The sequence below is a fragment of the Pieris napi genome, chromosome Z (genome assembly GCF_905475465.1).
Source record: "Pieris napi chromosome Z, ilPieNapi1.2, whole genome shotgun sequence".
Taxonomy (NCBI): Eukaryota; Metazoa; Arthropoda; class Insecta; order Lepidoptera; family Pieridae; genus Pieris; species Pieris napi.
Genome location: NC_062259.1, coordinates 6508417 through 6528464, shown reverse-complemented (window position 1 = coordinate 6528464; position 20048 = coordinate 6508417). Strand labels below are relative to the sequence as shown.

At 32.8% G+C, this 20048-nt stretch overlaps 1 protein-coding gene across 7 annotated transcripts in view; it reads left to right on the top strand.

Annotated features, from left to right (window-relative positions):
• LOC125062862 (nuclear hormone receptor FTZ-F1) overlaps positions 1–20048 on the top strand; it is a 63818-nt gene that overhangs the window by 27507 nt on the left and 16263 nt on the right. For 2 of the 7 annotated variants that reach the window (XM_047669076.1, XM_047669070.1), the window contains exon 1: positions 17792–18663. The exons of 1 other annotated variant lie outside the window; for it this stretch is intronic. In XM_047669076.1, coding sequence (XP_047525032.1) covers positions 18165–18663 — 499 coding nt within the window. In that variant the 5' untranslated portion in view covers positions 17792–18164. Of the gene's footprint in view, positions 1–8853; positions 8935–17791; positions 18664–20048 lie in introns of those variants that run through there. 4 more of the 7 variants (XM_047669071.1, XM_047669073.1, XM_047669072.1 and 1 more) reach the window with 4 other exon arrangements.

The following is a 20048-nucleotide window of genomic DNA, read 5'->3' as shown; positions in this document are numbered from 1 at the left end:
CATGGTCTACGTCTGAATACGTACCCAAAAATATTTTTAAAGAGGTCGCTATTACATTATTTCGTTGAATAAAAGCGATTGTTTTAATTATTAATAATTAGATCGATACTTTATTCAATTATTTAACCTAGTTTAAATTAAATTTGATTAAAATGTAAATTCACTGAAACTGGAGCTCGGAAAACACGATAAGAAACTAAGCTACATTACAATTAAGGCAATTGAGGTATTAGTTGTTGAAGTAAATCTACTTAATATTATATGTGTATTTACTCGTATAAGAAACTAGCTGCACCGCGAACTTCGTTTCGCCTAAATATGTTTTTTGTAGAACATTTTGCTATGCTATCCCAAAGTGACCGTTCCTCTAACGGAATAAAAACCTAAGAACTAAATAAAACTATTTTTATAAATATTTCATAAAAAAACCCTCAGAGGTTAAGGAATAAAAAGAAATACTCAATTTGGTCCAGCCGTCATCGAGTTTTAAGCTTAACATATTTTGCGATTGTTATTCATAGTATATATACTCGTATAGTATGATTATCTAGTCACTATGTATACGCACTTACTCATGCATACTTATATTAATCTGTAATGTATTAATTAAATTATAAATTAAATATCCGACACTATCGAAATTTTTATTTGTTCACAGAAGCGATTTCTTATGTATTTAAATTTTAATTATATTTTTTTCGATATTATCATATTGGCCTAGTACTATAGGGAAAGTGAATGTATTTTTGTGAATATATAAAATAGTACGGGAGGTAGCAACGTTTTCGAGAAAGAATTTCAGGTCAGCTGATTTTGTGATATGTCTTCCTTCTTGCACTTCCGGTTAGAGTCTGGGCAATCTGGCTGGCGGTAGCGGTTGCGTTCATTAGTGCGCATCCTATCTGTCCAGGTAATAATCCTGGATTTTAAAAGCATTTTAAGAAGCGTAATTTTTAATTTTTCGTTTTTAAATACGTCTACCAGACATACTTTTTTTATTGCCAGACATTTTTCACGTTGCTAACTATGTGCCAGACGCGATTTTAAGTTTTATTTTTATAAAAATTTCAAAGCATTTTAGAATGTCTGTAATTTTAATATTATGTTATTTAAATATAACAAAAACTGAAAATGAATTTGCCAGACATTAATTCGGTTGTTAAGTCTTGAATTAAAATGATAAAGTATTGCAGTATGATGAAGCATTGCATTTTAAGAAGCGTAATTTTTAATTTTTCGTTTTTAAATACGTCTACCTGACATACTTTTTTTATTGCCAGACATTTTTCACGTTGCTAACTATGTGCCAGACGCGATTTTAAGTTTTATTTTTATAAAAATTTCAAAGCATTTTAGAATGTCTGTAATTTTAATATTATGTTATTTAAATATAAGAAAAACTGAAAATGAATTTGCCAGACATTAATTCGGTTGTTAAGTCTTGAATTAAAATGATAAAGTATTGCAGTATGATGAAGCATTGCATTTTAAGAAGCGTAATTTTTAATTTTTAGTTTTTAAATACGTCTACCTGACATACTTTTTTTATTGCCAGACATTTTTCACATTGCTAACTATGTGCCAGACGCGATTTTAAGTTTTATTTTTATAAAAATTTCAAAGTACTTTAGAATGTCTGTAATTTTAATATTATGTTATTTAAATATCAGAAAAACTGAAAATGAATTTGCCAGACATTAATTCGGTTGTTAAGTCTTGAATTAAAATGATAAAGTATTGCAGTATGATGAAGCATTGCATTTTAAGAAGCGTAATTTTTAATTTTTCCTTTTTAAATACGTCTACCTGACATACTTTTTTTATTGCAAGACATTTTTCACATTGCTAACTATGTGCCAGACGCGATTTTAAGTTTTATTTTTATAAAAATTTCAAAGCATTTTAGAATGTCTGTAATTTAATATTATGTTATTTAAATATAAGAAAAACTGAAAATGAATTTGCCAGACATTAATTCGGTTGTTAAGTCTTGAATTAAAATGATAAAGTATTGCAGTATGATGAAGCATTGCATTTTAAGAAGCGTAATTTTTAATTTTTCGTTTTTAAATACGTCTACCTGACATACTTTTTTTATTGCCAGACATTTTTCACGTTGCTAACTATGTGCCAGACGCGATTTTAAGTTTTATTTTTATAAAAATTTCAAAGCATTTTAGAATGTCTGTAATTTTAATATTATGTTATTTAAATATCAGAAAAACTGAAAATGAATTTGCCAGACATTAATTCGGTTGTTAAGTCTTGAATTAAAATGATAAAGTATGGCAGTATGATGAAGCATTGCATTTTAAGAAGCAAAAGACATTTTAAGAATGTCTGGCAAATTCATTTTCAGTTTTTCTTATATTTAAATAACATAATATTAAAATTACAGACATTCTAAAATGCTTTGAAATTTTTATAAAAATAAAACTTAAAATCGCGTCTGGCACATAGTTAGCAATGTAAAAAATGTCTTGCAATAAAAAAAGTATGTCCGGTAGACGTATTTAAAAAGGAAAAATTAAAAATTACGCTTCTTAAAATGCAATGCTTCATCATACTGCAATACTTTATCATTTTAATTCAAGACTTAACAACCGAATTAATGTCTGGCAAATTCATTTTCAGTTTTTCTGATATTTAAATACCATAATATTAAAATTACAGACATTCTAAAGTACTTTGAAATTTTTATAAAAATAAAACTTAAAATCGCGTCTGGCACATAGTTAGCAATGTGAAAAATGTCTTGCAATAAAAAAAGTATGTCAGGTAGACGTATTTAAAAAGGAAAAATTAAAAATTACGCTTCTTAAAATGCAAATCTTCATCATACTGCAATACTTTATCATTTTAATTCAAGACTTAACAACCGAATTAATGTCTGGCAAATTCATTTTCAGTTTTTCTGATATTTAAATAACATAATATTAAAATTACAGACATTCTAAAGTACTTTGAAATTTTTATAAAAATAAAACTTAAAATCGCGTCTGGCACATAGTTAGCAATGTGAAAAATGTCTGGCAATAAAAAAAGTATGTCAGGTAGACGTATTTAAAAACGAAAAATTAAAAATTACGCTTCTTAAAATGCAATGCTTCATCATACTGTAATACTTTATCATTTTAATTCAAGACTTAACAACCGAATTAATGTCTGGCAAATTCATTTTCAGTTTTTCTTATATTTAAATAACATAATATTAAAATTACAGACATTCTAAAATGCTTTGAAATTTTTATAAAAATAAAACTTAAAATCGCGTCTGGCACATAGTTAGCAACGTGAAAAATGTCTGGCAATAAAAAAAGTATGTCAGGTAGACGTATTTAAAAACGAAAAATTAAAAATTACGCTTCTTAAAATGCAATGCTTCATCATACTGCAATACTTTATCATTTTAATTCAAGACTTAACAACCGAATTAATGTCTGGCAAATTCATTTTCAGTTTTTCTGATATTTAAATAACATAATATTAAAATTACAGACATTCTAAAGTACTTTGAAATTTTTATAAAAATAAAACTTAAAATCGCGTCTGGCACATAGTTAGCAATGTGAAAAATGTCTGGCAATAAAAAAAGTATGTCAGGTAGACGTATTTAAAAACGAAAAATTAAAAATTACGCTTCTTAAAATGCAATGCTTCATCATACTGTAATACTTTATCATTTTAATTCAAGACTTAACAACCGAATTAATGTCTGGCAAATTCATTTTCAGTTTTTCTTATATTTATATAACATAATATTAAAATTACAGACATTCTAAAATGCTTTGAAATTTTTATAAAAATAAAACTTAAAATCGCGTCTGGCACATAGTTAGCAACGTGAAAAATGTCTGGCAATAAAAAAAGTATGTCAGGTAGACGTATTTAAAAACGAAAAATTAAAAATTACGCTTCTTAAAATGCTTTTAAAATCCAGGATTATTACCTGGACAGATAGGATGCGCACTAATGAACGCAACCGCTACCGCCAGCCAGATTGCCCAGACTCTAACCGGAAGTGCAAGAAGGAAGACATATCACAAAATCAGCTGACCTAAAATTCTTTTTTTTCAAACGTTGCTACCTCCCGTACTAAAATACAGTTTAGGCGAAGGCGACATGTTATTGTGATGGGAATGATACTAAGTTAATGCTGCACGAAGACATAAATTTGACATAAAAATAATTGATTTATCAATTATTAATTTCATTCATAAGTTTACATTTTATATATATTTACGATTTCGGCTGTTTAAAATGTGCGATGAACAAATTGTTGCACATAACGCGGGTGCCACATAATTTTGTAACGATGCTAAAATCGTGGTAAGTGGGCCAAGGCTCCACTTATTTACACGTATGTGAGAAATACCGTTTATGCATGCACTAATCTTAAACAATACAAAATAGTTTTAATTTTTGCTATTGAGCTGTTTGAGGTACGAATCACGGCGTTTCTTACTATGTGCGTATATATGCTATGAACACAAACATCGTGAGGAAACCGGCTTGACTTAAAACCCAAAAATCTTCGACATGTGTCAGGCACAAATGGCTGCCTAATCAGCAGCCAAGAGGGTAGGAGTGCCACAAGTATTATGGGTTACCATGTTTCTAACGGTTATTAAGTACCAACCAATGCGCATATTAATAATTATTTACATCTTTATAGGAAGATAAATAATTAAATAACAATTACACAATGTTTTAGATGTAATATTTTGTATGTATGTGATCATAAATGTTGTTTCGTTTACAAAGTAACACATTACAAATTCATATAAAATGTACCTTATCTTACCAGAGACTTTAAATTATTTCTTATGTGAAAAAAAAATCACCTCTGAAGTTTAATGCCTGCTTAGTTTACGACCGATTCAACAAAGCAAATAGTAAAAAGCTTTTCTGGTTTCGGTTTGGATAGTAACATAAAATCTTCACCGAATGACTCGAGGAGCACTCGTAATAATGTAAGTGTAATACGAGTGTAACTGTCATATGAAATACGATATTTCATATTTCGTAATGCATTTTCACTTAGAATTTCAATGGGGTCCTCGGAATTAATAACCGTATCCTCGGTTTTATTCATACGATTTCGTTGAATTTATTTAACTGTAAAAATTTCACAACTGTTTTTTGAGCAGCCCCAAATCAAAAAGGGTTTGAATTTCACGAATAAACACAAACTTTTGCGTTTGGGATGTTTTTATCTATAACATTCGTTAACCAGTTGACAAAACCTCTTAGATGAAAATTATAGATTATATAACTATACGTAAATATACTTAGAATGACTGAGCCAAATACGATGTTGCCGTAAAAGATACATACGTGTTGTATAAGATAAACACCGAATGTATTGTTACCAAAATCGTCGATGTGTTATTCTCTGTGCGCCCGCGTCGTTTTGCAGCTCACCTCGAGTTTGATAAAAAAGTGGGTCGACGCCTAATTATGTTTAATGTACCAGTACCAAGTTATGTATCGTTTCTGATGGATTTATGCGAATGCATGCGTTCGATGATTTTCGTGATATGCGTCTGAAATCGTTTGTTGCAACAGCCTTCTTGATTTTCTTATTACTTATACTTCCATTGGGGACACTTTAAGGCCGTTTAGGGCTGCTTTTATGAATGGAAAATATTCGACGCAAATAAAAATGTGCTTTTTATATTAAACGACATGTCTCGGTGCACAGCCGGGGATCGAACCTACGACCTCAGGCATGAGGGTCGCACGCTGAAGCCACTAGGCCAACACTGCTCAAATTAGATTTTATAATATATATTATATAGATATTTCATAAAAAATAAATTTATTAAAACAGGTTTAAAGTTAACAATTTTATATATAAAAAGCCTAGTAGGCATCGAACTACATGATATAAAGCGTTTCATTCAAAATTAACACCTTAGCATTTTCAACAATTTCAAAACAATGAATAGAATTACGAGGACATTCATTAGTCACGTTATTCTTTACGACGTTATTTAGCAATTTTAACCTTTCTTCCCCCTCAGTCTAACACCTCTCACGTGTTTACAAAATGTGTTATAAAGCGGTTTTTATTACAAAAGCTCGAATTCAACGCAATAAACGTAATTTGTTTAATTGTTATTTTTTCCAGTAAGCCTATTTGAAACGTATTGCATTTGTTGGGTACTGGGTATGGATCTTAGAATTAAACGATTTGGCGCCTAAGTCCGTATGTTGGATTTTGACATTACGTGTCTTAGTTCGCCCTACACTACTTTTCTGAATGACGTAACCTACCTTCCTACCCTATGTGAATAAATGATAGGATATTTTGATTCGACATTTGATAAAAACAATAAGCTCTTAATCTCCACATTTTTCGATCTTCTTTATAAATATAATATACCTATGTTTTGTCACGTTTATTATTTTTAATATTTATTGAGTTTGGCATTATATAGCAATTTTAGTCTAGGTAGGTACCTACTATCAGTTATGAATAGGGTTTTGACTTCATTTCTGAATTTGGATCTGGGATGTACATGTTAACATAACGTGATGTGTCTAAATTGTATTTACTAATAATGAACTTTTCTTGGACTCTAATTTGTGTATCATTGATAACTTTTCTTGGTGAAGGTAGAAAAAATGTCGCCTAACACGTAGATTTTTAAACTAATTTTATAAAAAAAAGAAAGATTAATACTAGTAAAGTATTTGACATACGGTAGTAACATTTTGCCTTAAGACTAAATTTGTGCTTAGAAAAAATATATTGTTTGAGCAATCTAATGAAAATACATCCATTTTTAATAAATAAAAAGAGTTTTGCACAAACCAGTGGCGCTACAACCTTTTTGGTATAGGCTGTGCCTGACACATGCCGTCGACTGTTTTGGGTCTTGGTAATCCCGGTTTTCTCCCGATGATTCCCTTAACCGTACAAGTGTTAAATGCGCACATAGAAAGTCCATTGATGCACAGCCGGGGATCGAACCCACGATGTTAGGACTGAGACACGCACGCTAAAGCCAGTAGGCCAACACGATTCAAACAGTAATGCTTTCAAAAATATAACATTTTCATGTCAGATTTGTGTATAACAGAGAAATATTCGATATTTCATTTGAATTAAAAGGAATGGATACTCTCGGAAACAATGGAAGTGCACTAAGGTCTGATTTGGAGCGGCTTTACATTTATCTGTCGAACATAATAACTGCACTACAATTAATTAAAGATATACATTTCCTACACCTTCAGATTATAAGTACTAGAAATTTTATCTAGTATTTTAGATAAAGGAACGTTGAAATAGATGGTATCTTTATAGTTGTCCAAATAATAAGACAAAGTATACTCCAAGCCCTTTAGGACTTCCTTGATCGACTTATAGGTAGAGCCAGTGTACGAGCCATTGAACGAGGACAAATAAAAGTAAAACGAGAAAAGTGTCCGCGGAGACAGTAGTTACTTGTTCCGTAAACCACTCGTTGACCTTGGGGCCTTCCAGAATGTACGCTCATGACGAAAAACGTCGCTCTACAAAGCGGTTGAACTATTAATGCCAATATTATATTGGATCTCAATCGTAGAATATGCTTTATATCAGTGTAAACTAGAATATAGCGGCAAACAGAAGACAATTTAAAGTCGAGTAATTTATGAATGGCGATATACTGTATACATGTATATTTAGTCTCAATTTAATTTGATATTTTTGAGAAAACTCAGCTGTTATTTTTTAAACGTATGCGGAGATAGCTTCTTGTGATTTCGCCGTTAGTAAAATTTTTATTCGGTAGCTTTTGTGTGTATTATGTATAGTAAAGTACTTAAGAATTGTTATTGTACACAATACAATAACAATTCAAACCCTAATTAAATGTCAAAAGAAAACAAACAATTAAACTTTTTCATTTGTTTTACTTTGCAACATTTTTAAGGTATTTGTAAGGTTGCCTATTTTCAGGGAATTTTCCACGAGTGGAAAGTTTCCTTCAACATAAATATTTAATTTTTTAATCGCTTTTGATGAAAATATGTCCAATTTTAAGATATTAATAATAAAATTGAGAAAAAAGGAAATCTAAATGTAAAGATATTATATAAATAGCAAAAATAAAAGATAATTGAACATTTTTTAAACTTCTAATAACTTAAATATTATGTACATTACATTTAACTTTTTTTTAACCGTTTTCGGTGGACAATAAAATTGTTTAAAATTCTCTGTAATATATTTTTAAACAAGAATATATAATATAACATCTTATATGTTAAAAATATTCTAAATTCTCTTTGTTATAAACGCAAATGGGGTTACAAAACTGGAGTGTTGAATGAATAATTTTTTCAAAAATATATTGATATTTAGAATACAGAAATCTTAATAAAAAATATACCTATTGCATTTAGGAAAAAATATTTTCTACATATTTATTTTAAACGTAGTAAATAATTAAACCCTTAAAAGATTGGAGACTATTATAAATTACAGTGTTAAATTAAAAATAATATTTGGTTTTGTGTATGACGCTAAGACGCTAGAAGCTAGTTTGTTATAGATAGATAGATAGATAGATAGTCAAAGGGAGCCGACATCATTTATTTTACAGTATAAGATAAACTAAATAATAATTCATTCATTACAATTCAAAACTATTTCACCATTTTTATTATGGGCAGTAATTTACAATGTTAAAAAATTTCCCTTCCTTCATTTTTATATGCGTCGATGTCGTATGTTCGAGACAACACGTTTGAGGATTCGCAGTTGGAGGTTACATGAAGCTACTTAGACCGCGATTAATTATTGACTCGCAATGTGCGTTGTAAAATACTAGTTTGGTTTTAAATGGAATCCGCTTTTTGAGTATTGTTATTTGTACCTACTAAAAACTGTCGGAGCTTATCGGAGACGGCATTCAACGAGTATATGTTGATTCCAATGTATGTTTTTGTCTCTGATTAAACTCAGATATATTTTATTATCATTTTTTTATTAAAGATTTCAGTAGTGTAGTGAGTAGGTAGTGAGTACCGAACTCCAGAGCTGGTGCTTACTTGCTCAACGAAAAAGTGTCGAAATGCTGCCAGCTTTAAGGATACAATGTCACAGGAACCAAACTTTATAAATTTGTCTTAGTTTTCTATTCATTTATTTATATGTTAAGATCCAAAAGATTCATAGTTTAATTTACTTCTGTGCTCTTTCTTGTCCGCTCTATCTTACCTACCTACTCTTTCTGTCATATTGTGACATTAATTTAAGCGGAGAATCAGACTGAAGAAAGAGAAAAAGCCGTATTCTATTGGAATTCTTTAAACATATAGTTGTTCTTATTACCGTATACAGTATTAACTCTTCAACTTAAAAATGTTACTTATAAATAAAATTTAACTGCGTTCCAGTAAGCATCCTCGCCTTAAAGCAGATAAATACGTTTTAGAAACTTCACTCCAATACAGCCAAATTTTCTACAGCACTCTATCTATTACAAATAAAAGAAAAATACTAAAGAGATTTACCTTTATACATATATCACTTTATATTCCGTTTTAGCCGTCATAAAGACTCCATTAGGCTACACGAGCGAACGTAAGGACAGGGCCCTCGTGTGCCTTCTTCGTCTTACCTCGCCTCGCTATCGTTCCGTTTTCCGCGCAAAGACGCGAGGCGAGAGAATCAACCACACTCTCGCGTACGCTAATTTTGTTAATAGTAAGAACGCGGATATTTTTTATAATGACGGACTGGAGTTACGCTTTGTGTGCCGCTTTTATGGGAATTATATCAAATGGAACCAATAAGTTGGAATCAAAAAGAGGGATCAGAAAAGACAAGAAATTAAATTAATTAAGTTTTTATTCGTATATAGGTTAAAAACAAAAAAAAAAACAATATACGACATGATATGTTACTTCTTAGTTGCTACCACTCGTACCGAGAGCCTTTACGTGACGCCTCGCGACTGTCGGGAACCGGCAAAAAACTATTTATTCAGCTAACTATCGTCTTAAACGAGAAATACTATGTTTTTTTCTTTACTGTGACATGATATTTAAAATCGTATTAGGCGGGTAATAATAGATTCGAACACTTACAAATCATACATAAAAGTTATCTCGCATCTTGCAAAAGATTTATTAGGTACATGTGGTTTAAAACGTGGCATAGAGAGAATCCAAGCATTTTATTTATTCAGATATTCAGTGTGTGTAAAGATTGCTTGTTGCTATGACCTACTTTCCGAACAAGCCTTTGTTGAGAACTGATAAAATACAAATTACTCTATCTTTGTGAGCTCAGAAGGCTGATCACCTACTTGCCCGCAATATTTATTATTATTTTTTATGGGACAGGAGGCAAACGTTATACTTTGAATAAGGTGATGCCACCTGGAATGGGGGCTAACGGGTGTGTTGCCAAACTTTCATGGAATTTTTTTTTTGCTTTTTTTCCAATGGCCAATTCCCAAGGCCATATCGAAGTCGTATCGGAAAGAGGTGGTGCGCGGCAGATAGTGCTTTTAAAAGCGCAGTGATGTGGAGAGGATATATTAGTTAAAATATAAATATATTAGATGATTTAAAAAATCCAGCTACACTGCAACTGTTTATAATAGTTGGCTGCATGTTTCCTTAACAATGTGTGGCTTTTAGACAAGGATCAGCCTGGTTTGCCTGACACACGTCGTCGATTTTGATCTGAACTTCTAAACATGCTCCTTATCTTCGCCATACGCCATTCTAAAGTAATAGAAAATTTGAACAATTGAAAGTATACCTCACCTAATATAAAAATATTGTTAAAAACCTTTAAAGGGCTATATAGACTCTCTGGGCTTTCTTAGGGGTCTATACATTCATTAGACTTACCTTTGACCTAATAGTGTTTTTTCGAAAGATGTATATTCATCTTTTTCTACCATGTGAGAGGATAGACCATTCGATAGACTGAAAAAGTCTTTATATGTAATAACTATCACATAACTAACAGTATCAATAAGTATAACGCGCGCCTAACAGTACTGTCATTCCTTGTTATCTTGTAATTGAACAATTCAGTCACCAAGCACATCCAGTGTATTTCGTGAATCGTGATAGTATAATTTGATACTGAAATGTCAGTCTTACTGGCATGCGATTTTCAACCATGATTTATATATACGACAGTACGCAGACACGGGCGGTGTACTGCTGTTTAGTAGACCCTTTAAAATCCTTAGCTAAAACAATATTTATTGGTAGTTTCATTTAGTAAAAATTCAATTATAGAATATTTTCATTCCATAGTGTAATGAAATTCTCTAAATTTTCTATTGGTATACGAGTATTGGTCTCGGAATGTCATATATATTGCTATACGTTTCAGCGCTTTCATTTATACCCCTAATAAAACATTTGTTGGAGATTTCGGTTGTCTAACAATTAATAGTTAGCTAACGGGACCTTAACAGTTATTACAAACTTTTTAATTTTATTGCTGTACCTGTTTTTATCTTGAAATGGTCAGTATTTGGTCTACTCGTCGATTATGTTCCCCACGATTTCTGTTAAAGTTGATTGCATTTGTACTTTGAAATTATTCTTTCATATACAGGGTTATTGGTAATGCGATGTAATTCCGATAGGAGGTGATACGGGTGACTATGTGCGATAATTTTAGCCCGCCCGCTATAAATCTCTTCTTTGTGATATATTTTTTTATCCTTTTTAATAAATTTCTATTTGGTATGCGTTTTTGGAGAGCTTAGGAAACGGTTGTGTTTTTTTAAATCTACAAGCCAAGTTCCGTTACACGTTTAACGTGTTTTAGTGGGATAAAAATTTAATATGTATATAGTTTTTCGTCTAGCAATTTTTTAATTTAGACCGATATTATTTTTTAATTTTGACATATAACCAGTGTTTAATTGTATTTATAAATCAGAACAAAAACTGATTTTAATTAATACTTTTTAATAAATTGTTTACTTATTTGGAAAAAGCTAAAACAATTTAAAAATTCACTATTGCATTAGCAGGGGGGAGGGGCGTTTAAATTTGCAAATAGTCACACTTAACATCTCCTAAAGGGAATACGTCGCATTACCAATAACGCTGAATATATTACGAATTGGTAATTATCTAAAGAAATGCCGTGACGACACATTCAATTTAATTAAAATTCTACGCATATTGTCATATGTCAACATCACCATACGCAGTAAGACTTTACACAGACTATACTCAAATAAAAGAAGAACATTTATTTATTTATAAAAAAGACCTTAATTTTCATTTGCCACAGTGTATAATCAGCGTTTATCAGTCCGAGCTTTATAGATCGAGCGATTGATACTAAGTTATGGTTTGGACAAGAATTGTTGTTATATTCATAGATAAGAAGTCTCTCATATCTATGAATATTAAATATCGTATAGAGTTTGTTAGTTTATTTGTAGTAATCTATTTATATATTAAAGTTTATATGTCGTTTCGACTGATGTCCATAGGGCATAGACCATAGAACAGATGTTTTCATATACCCTTTATATTTACTACCTTATTATGTGTTAATGATAGTAAATATAGTATAAACTTAATTAAATTATATACGTATATTCGATTTGCGTTTAACGTTTTGAAACATTGACGCATGGTGAAATTCTCCTCACGTTGTTACCCTTTTGGCTCCGTAACGCTACCTTCAATTACTTTTAAATAACAAAAGACTCTTTGGAAACATTGTTTTTACACGTTTTTTGGCATTTAACTTGTATAATGAGTACGTTCATTGGCTTCTGCAAAGTTTCAGCTTTTTATCAAAAGGTAAATTTTCAAGGAAATGCTTTTGACGCATAAGATTTACTTTAAGAGCTTTCCTTTTGTTTTAAATAATTGCTTGATGATCAACATTTCTCAATTTTACGGATAGTCATATAACATTTGGGGCGCATAATAATATTTTATTATAATCCTATTTTAGTATATATTACACATAAGCCTTGATGCACTCGATAAAAGAGACAAAATAGTTACTTAAAAGAGTACAAATCGTGAGATCATTACCAATTAATAAGGTAAAATACTATTCGTCTATTTCCGAAGCGTAAACAGTTTGTCGCAAGGACTCGGCACTTTAAAATAAATTTTAAAAGGGGGGATGATGCCTAATCAAGGGAAAACTGGTCGTTCGAGAACTGGCTGTAAATTTAGAACCAATAATTTTGTTACTAGAGTTCATAAGTGTACATTAAAGTTACCTTATATGAATAAATTATAATTTGATTTGACTTTTTGCCTCCTCCACAACGAAAGGGGGTATACTAAATTACATTGAGATAATTATATACTTAAAATTGTAACTTTAGGTAGCTGATTTTAGTTGGAGAAATGTAAGGTTTTATGTTTTTTAAAGGGGGATGACATAAGGTCAAACTGTATTCTTTGTTTCACACGGTATATGATTAACATTATGAAACATATTTTGAGGACAAGTGAAATCGTCGTATCTTGGAATCGGGTCAGTTTCTTTGCAACTATTGAGTTGGGCAACAACTACTTTGTTATTCCAAGCATCTCCAATACTGGAGCACATTATACCAACGCCTTTGTTTGCTAAAGTAGGTGAGCTTGGATAGTGACTGATTGGATTCATGCTCGCGTCATCGTTTCTTAATTTTAGTACCTTTATATTTAGGCCTTTTTCACAAAGCAATCGTGATTTGTCTTAATATTCTCCAAAAATACCGTCAGTGGAGAAATTACATTATTATTACTTAGTACGAATATTTGTGTGTATACGATGTTTTTGACCACTTGGACGGGCTTCCCACACAATTCCTGCTACCGTTAAAATCAAACCGCGGTACTATGAATACAAAAGTCTTGTTAGATAGCCACTTCGATAGCTATTCGAGTTTCCAATCGTTACTCAAACGTCTTTCAAGAAGAATTTTTCAAGTTCTTTCAAATTATATATATATAAAAATAATACTTCCAATTTTAGTTTTTACTAGTAATTCTATATTTAATAATAGTTATTCGCTTAACAATACTGTTTAGCTACCAGATATTTATAAACTACTTCAGACTTATAACTAAGGGAATTAATATTATTGAATACTACGAATTATTACGTATACTAAATATAGATTTTTATATAGAAAACGCGTTTGATATAATCTACGAGTCCTAGCTATTCCGACTACTGATGTGTAGGAGAATCTATCAAATTATTTGAACGTAACAGACGAAACTTATAAATTAATGTTAATAGGTAATTGTATCACCCCGTCGTTCCACAACTGAGCTTTTTAGGGATCCATTTGCCGCGCACCACCACTATGTGGCAGAAGCTGCCTACTTAAGTAGTACCAATTCGATTTAGTGTTCTTCAAGATTCTTATGTTCGTACCAATTCCTAAAAGGCCGGCAACGCACTTGCGAGCCTGGCAGTGACACTGTTCATGAGCGGTGGTATCATCAGGTGAGCTTTGTCTGTTTGCCCCTGTACAATAAAACTTTTACGTAGAGGTTGAATAAAGGAAAATTAGTTGACCCACTGACCCCTTGCTCTTGACTTATATATTAACCATCCTTCCCACTCACGCACAAACCAACCGAGCTTATGCCGGATCACGCGAAATACCAATTAATTATATCGATTCTCTGAGTTTCACTGTATTCGGCCTTTTATTGTTATTACATGTTGTGTCTTCGCTTCTTAGATTAAGGATTCCATGAACCAATCACAATTAAGCAGTCCGCACCATCGTTTCGCCTTTTGTTTTAAATTTACATCACACAAATCTAAATAGTAAAACGGTTACCATGGTTACCATCAGATACTAGGTTTGAAGTCATACAGACAGACAGACAGACATTTCGGAATGAAAAACTGTTTAATTTATTTATTTAAACAATTACTCGAATTATTTTTGCATAAACGCTAATGAGTCGCTCTTCTAAGAACTCATGATTAATTAATGGATTTTTTTTTATTATTATTAAAGCTTTATTAATCCACACAAAAATTAGTTAGTTTGCATTCCTTAATCTTAAGTTGTTAGTATAAGTTTTTTTATTAATTTAGATTTCTTTTTTTAGTCGTCTAGTTTGTGAATGGCCCCTTTTAGGGTAAAAGCCTCCTCCATATTTTTCAATTTCTCTTTGTCTAGACTCTAGAGCAGAGTTCCCCAAACTTTTTTGTGTCGTAGACCTCTTGCCATGTTTTTCCGTTCTGGGTAGACCCCCTACTTACCTGATATTGATTTCCTGTAAATTTCTAACTGTAGTGAAGTTTAGTGTTAAAAACTTAAAGTAAAAACACATATTAATCTATACATTTATTAATTGAATTTAAATTAAAACTACTCAAAATATTTTTTTATCTGATATGTCGGTACTTTTATAAATAATGTATATGTTTTGATATTATAAGATAGTATGATGTAAGTAAATAGGTAGAATCAGTGTATGTGTTGAGATTCACTACCGTGGACCCCCATTTTCATTTCATGGTCCCCCAAATTTTTTTTCGCTGACGTAGACCCCTTGCAGGTTGTCATAGACCCCTAGGGGTCGATATAGACCACTTTGGGAATCACTGCTCTAGAGCAACATTAATGGATTTAAGGACACTGAAAAGCTCCTCTGTCAGCTTTATCATACTTACTTGGAATAATGGAGAGATTGGCTAATTGGAAATAATCATAAAATGACGTTTTTAACGTGTTAAATTTCAATATTAGTAAATGAAGTTGAAAGATAGAATTGCTTTGATCGTTTTACTGGGAAACAAATTATTTGAATTATTTCTTACCTAGAAAATTGTTACCGGTAAAGAAATTGTATATTGTGAACAAGAAGAAATTGAAAAGAAATTTTAAATTATATAAGACTGCGGGAATTATCGATGTTAGATTGTTTTCTTGAGAAATTTAATAGGAACATTTCTAAGTAAGTTTTATTCATTCTCTTTCATATTATTGTTCTATTAACATTTTCCATTTGTTATATTTTTCTTTATACCGAATATACCTACTTATTTCAGGTTATGACATTAAATGTACTCTACACGATTCCTTAATTATTTAACTATTCTTAACGTTTATATATAATATATATAATAATAATAAAAAAAAGTTTTATCCCTGCGGCCTTTGAACCCGTTGAATTATTTTTTTCTCCGCGGCTTTATTGAAAAATATCTCTAAAACTTAAATTATCTCAGTCTGCATTATCAGTGCAGTCAGCTAATGAACAATTAAGATGGAAACCGTAATTCATATACCCATATATTACACATAATATATAATCATGAACCGATAATATTATCGATGACGGCGCGTCTATTACATAGTTGCGGATTACGATAGTTACATCAGTGGACGTCACCGACAGAGAAAGCATGACGTCAGTTGCGCATGCGAAGAAAGCAAATGCGCGTGAGTCGACCACTCTTACTTTCGTAGGAGGTCGCGACGTCTGCACGATAGCGAAAATGACACACTTTGTGTACCCACGGCAACTGTCGCTTTTTCATCCGGTATTCAGGTCTTGATTATGAAATCGAAACTTATTGACTCATTACGTATTGTACGCAATATGTGCTTTCCTGTGGTTTGAGAATACGAACGCAACTGAGTTGTTTTAGTTGCAACTGAAGCGTACGTGATTTTACGTGTGATTTCAATTATTGGCTCGTTGGATAAGCAAATTGAATGGGACTAAATTAAACCTACACTTTTTGGCTTTTTGCCGCGATCTCTTGTTTTAAACATGCGTGTACTTTTTACTTTTTAGTTTGAAGGTTTTCAGTTGTAAAAAATTTTTATTGGTCGGCATTCCTATGCTGGTCACATAAAGACTTCTGCGTTGAATGTTTAGTACATTAGGACACGTCTCGCGTTACACACCGAGACACAAGGCTGTCAAAGGCAGTCTGTCGTTCGTGACCCGTTGACTGATTTTAACCGAATCCAGGTCAAGATCTTTAATTTACTCTGCTGTAATATTGAATGTTTCTAATAGTTTCTTAACTGCATTAACAATTAAATAAATTTAATGTTTTATGTTTTGAGAAAATAATTATTGCCTATATTGAATCGTGTGATCATAGATTTTCAGTTATTAAGAGTTAATTATTAATATAGTTGCTATGAGTTGGTTTGAGACATGCTAGCTCTCCGATAAATATTGTTATTTAGTATGGCTGTTGGTATTTAATTCGTGACGTACGAGACTTATTGTGAGACGCCATCGCTGTAAAGAGTCCTCAAGATTTTATACGCGGCCTAGAAAGGGTACTTAGTAACTAGGGTCAAAAATAATAACTTGCGCAATTTCTCTTAACTTTTACCGTACGTTTTTATCTATGTATGTGTGCATAAATGTTACACCATACCGAGTAGTATTGATGCAACCATATTTTTCTTATAGAATAAATATACATTGACACCGTTTACTGAAAATAAGATAGTGAATTTGTTTGTAGAGTACTGCAACGATTAGATTTGTTACGTACAGCAAATGCTCTTTAGACAAGAGCCAATGCTATGCGAACGTAAACATAAGCTCGTTGTTCGAGGCAACCCTGCCCTGCTGCGGCACTGTGCGCAACTGGGTCAGTGGGCCGCCCCCCGCGCCGTTCTTCGCCCGCGCGGTGGCGCAACCGCGCGAACGCGCACTAACATAGACCTGGATCGCGGGAAAGTGGGTCACCGACTCACTTTCACTTATTACATGGGCTCCTAATCGTTTTCCATTGTGCGAGCGGGCGGGCGGGTTAGCGGGGCGCGCATGCGGGAGGCGCCGGCACGCGCGCCGTTGTCGCCGGCCGGCCGCCAGTCGATCGCGGGACCTCTCTTGATAGGCACGTGTACTGCTGCGGTTACAATACTTGTCGCGATCGTAACGACGCGCGCCGTCAACAAACTCCAACAACAGTTTTCGTCGCGATAGTTTACTGAGTTCGGCGCTCGGCGCCTTCTCTGTTCTAACCATAAATTCTTATTGAACAAAATGTGCTGGATTTATGTGCCTCTTACCATAGTGCTTGAACAGGTGCAGCCCGCCAGCGGCAGATAGTGTTGCGGTCAGACCGCCAGTGAACTCAGTGACTGTGTGAACGTTGTTTCGGTTGAACGCCGTCGTAGGGATTTATAATAAATTGCCGCTAAGTGCGGCCGAGCATGACGATGGACCAGCAGACAGGCCTCATGTCCCTCAACATGTCTCCTTTTGATCTAAGTCCCGGTCCAGAAGGTTCTGGCTCTGGCAGTGGACCATCAGGAGCCTCACAGCAATACGTGCCCCAAGGGGCTGCATACCAATGCACATCAGATAACCAACCCTTCGCGTACGCTAACTTGGACGCTTCCTATCTGTTTCCGACAGGTCCTGGTGGAGAATCTGGAGCGTACTTACCCGCAGCTGGGACAGTGTGTGATCAAACTGACACAAAAGATGTGATAGAAGAACTTTGTCCTGTTTGTGGAGACAAAGTTAGTGGATACCATTACGGTCTACTCACTTGTGAATCTTGTAAGGGTTTCTTTAAGAGGACCGTACAGAATAAGAAGGTTTACACATGTGTAGCAGAACGTGCATGTCATATTGATAAAACCCAGAGGAAAAGGTGTCCCTTCTGCCGTTTCCAGAAATGTCTGGATGTTGGAATGAAACTAGAAGGTAAGTTTAGATATAAGAACCTTTTTTACTATTTTAAACAGGATTTTTTTAAATTTGGTTTTCTTCCATAAATAATTGGATGGGTGGTGACTGTGTTAAGACTTTAGAGAACTGCGACCTTCGCCTAGTTTTGATCGTTATCTTATCACGAAGCAGATATAATCCGAAAACCCGAGATATATTTAAAAAAATTCTAATACGTTATTTATCTATCTTTAAAAAAAACTCGTATGAGAACTTGCTCAAATTGGATTAGTTTTTAGTTAAGTCGACTTTCTGATTTGCTTAACTCCATTGCTCAAAACAATTAGGCAATAATTGTACGCGGTACGCCAAACCGTTACCTAATGTCTTCGAATTGAAAAACTTATTTGGTTGTTCCATATTCATTGAAGTGATCAATATCATTATGATTAGTCTAATAATTTCCCCCTGATATTAACACATTTCGTATTAGATCTGCCACATTTTAATACATTGTTGAACCTAATCAGAATGAAAGGAAACAAAGAATTGTCGATATTTATTATTACGTTCTGAAATTAAAAATAGAAACTGGGAAGCTGTATTATTGATTCTGATAATCGTTTCAATCTAGTTTTCTACTTCTTGTGTCATTTTCTATCTGAATACTTTATATTTCAGCGGTAACCGGGGTAAATTCATTGAACGCCTTTGACACTTTTCAACAAAATTAATTTGCTTTACTTTCATTTAGTCAGCCTTGTCATATTTTAATATGTTATTCATTGTTTTTAATGTTGTGTATAATTGTGTAATTAATTTTCGATGCGTAATATAATTCGCATTTAGATTTTTTACATATTTTCAAATAATACTTAAATTTTTACCCTATATTAATTAATCGTCACTAGATTCTCTTTAAAATATAATTAGTTTTTATTGTTTTCAGAGATTGAGTCAAAAATTTTACTTGTAGCGTAATTACTGTTAAGTATTCACTAGTTCGGTGATCAAATGGGGCGGAGTTTGAAGCGCAGATCATTCTAAATTTAAAACACGCGCTGCGGCATAGCGCCCTGACCTACTTGCAAGCGGGGCCGCGATGCGGCGCGCGCGCTGCCTGTTTGTGCGTTCATGTACGCAACAGATGATTGTAAATGTGTGCGTGAGCCACTCGCCATTGCGCGTTTCGCCAGATGCTGGGATGTTTGCAACATCTAGTACTTCCATTGAAATGTGTATTGATAATATTTGCTTAATTATACGCCCGAAACACTGTTTGGCTTTCCCAAATTTGACGAAATACCAAAAGAAAGTTTATTGTAATTATTTGGCAAAAATACATATATAAATGTTATTGAATTGTTAATATCTCTTGTCCATTCACTTCACACGCATATATGCATATATAAGCAGTTTCC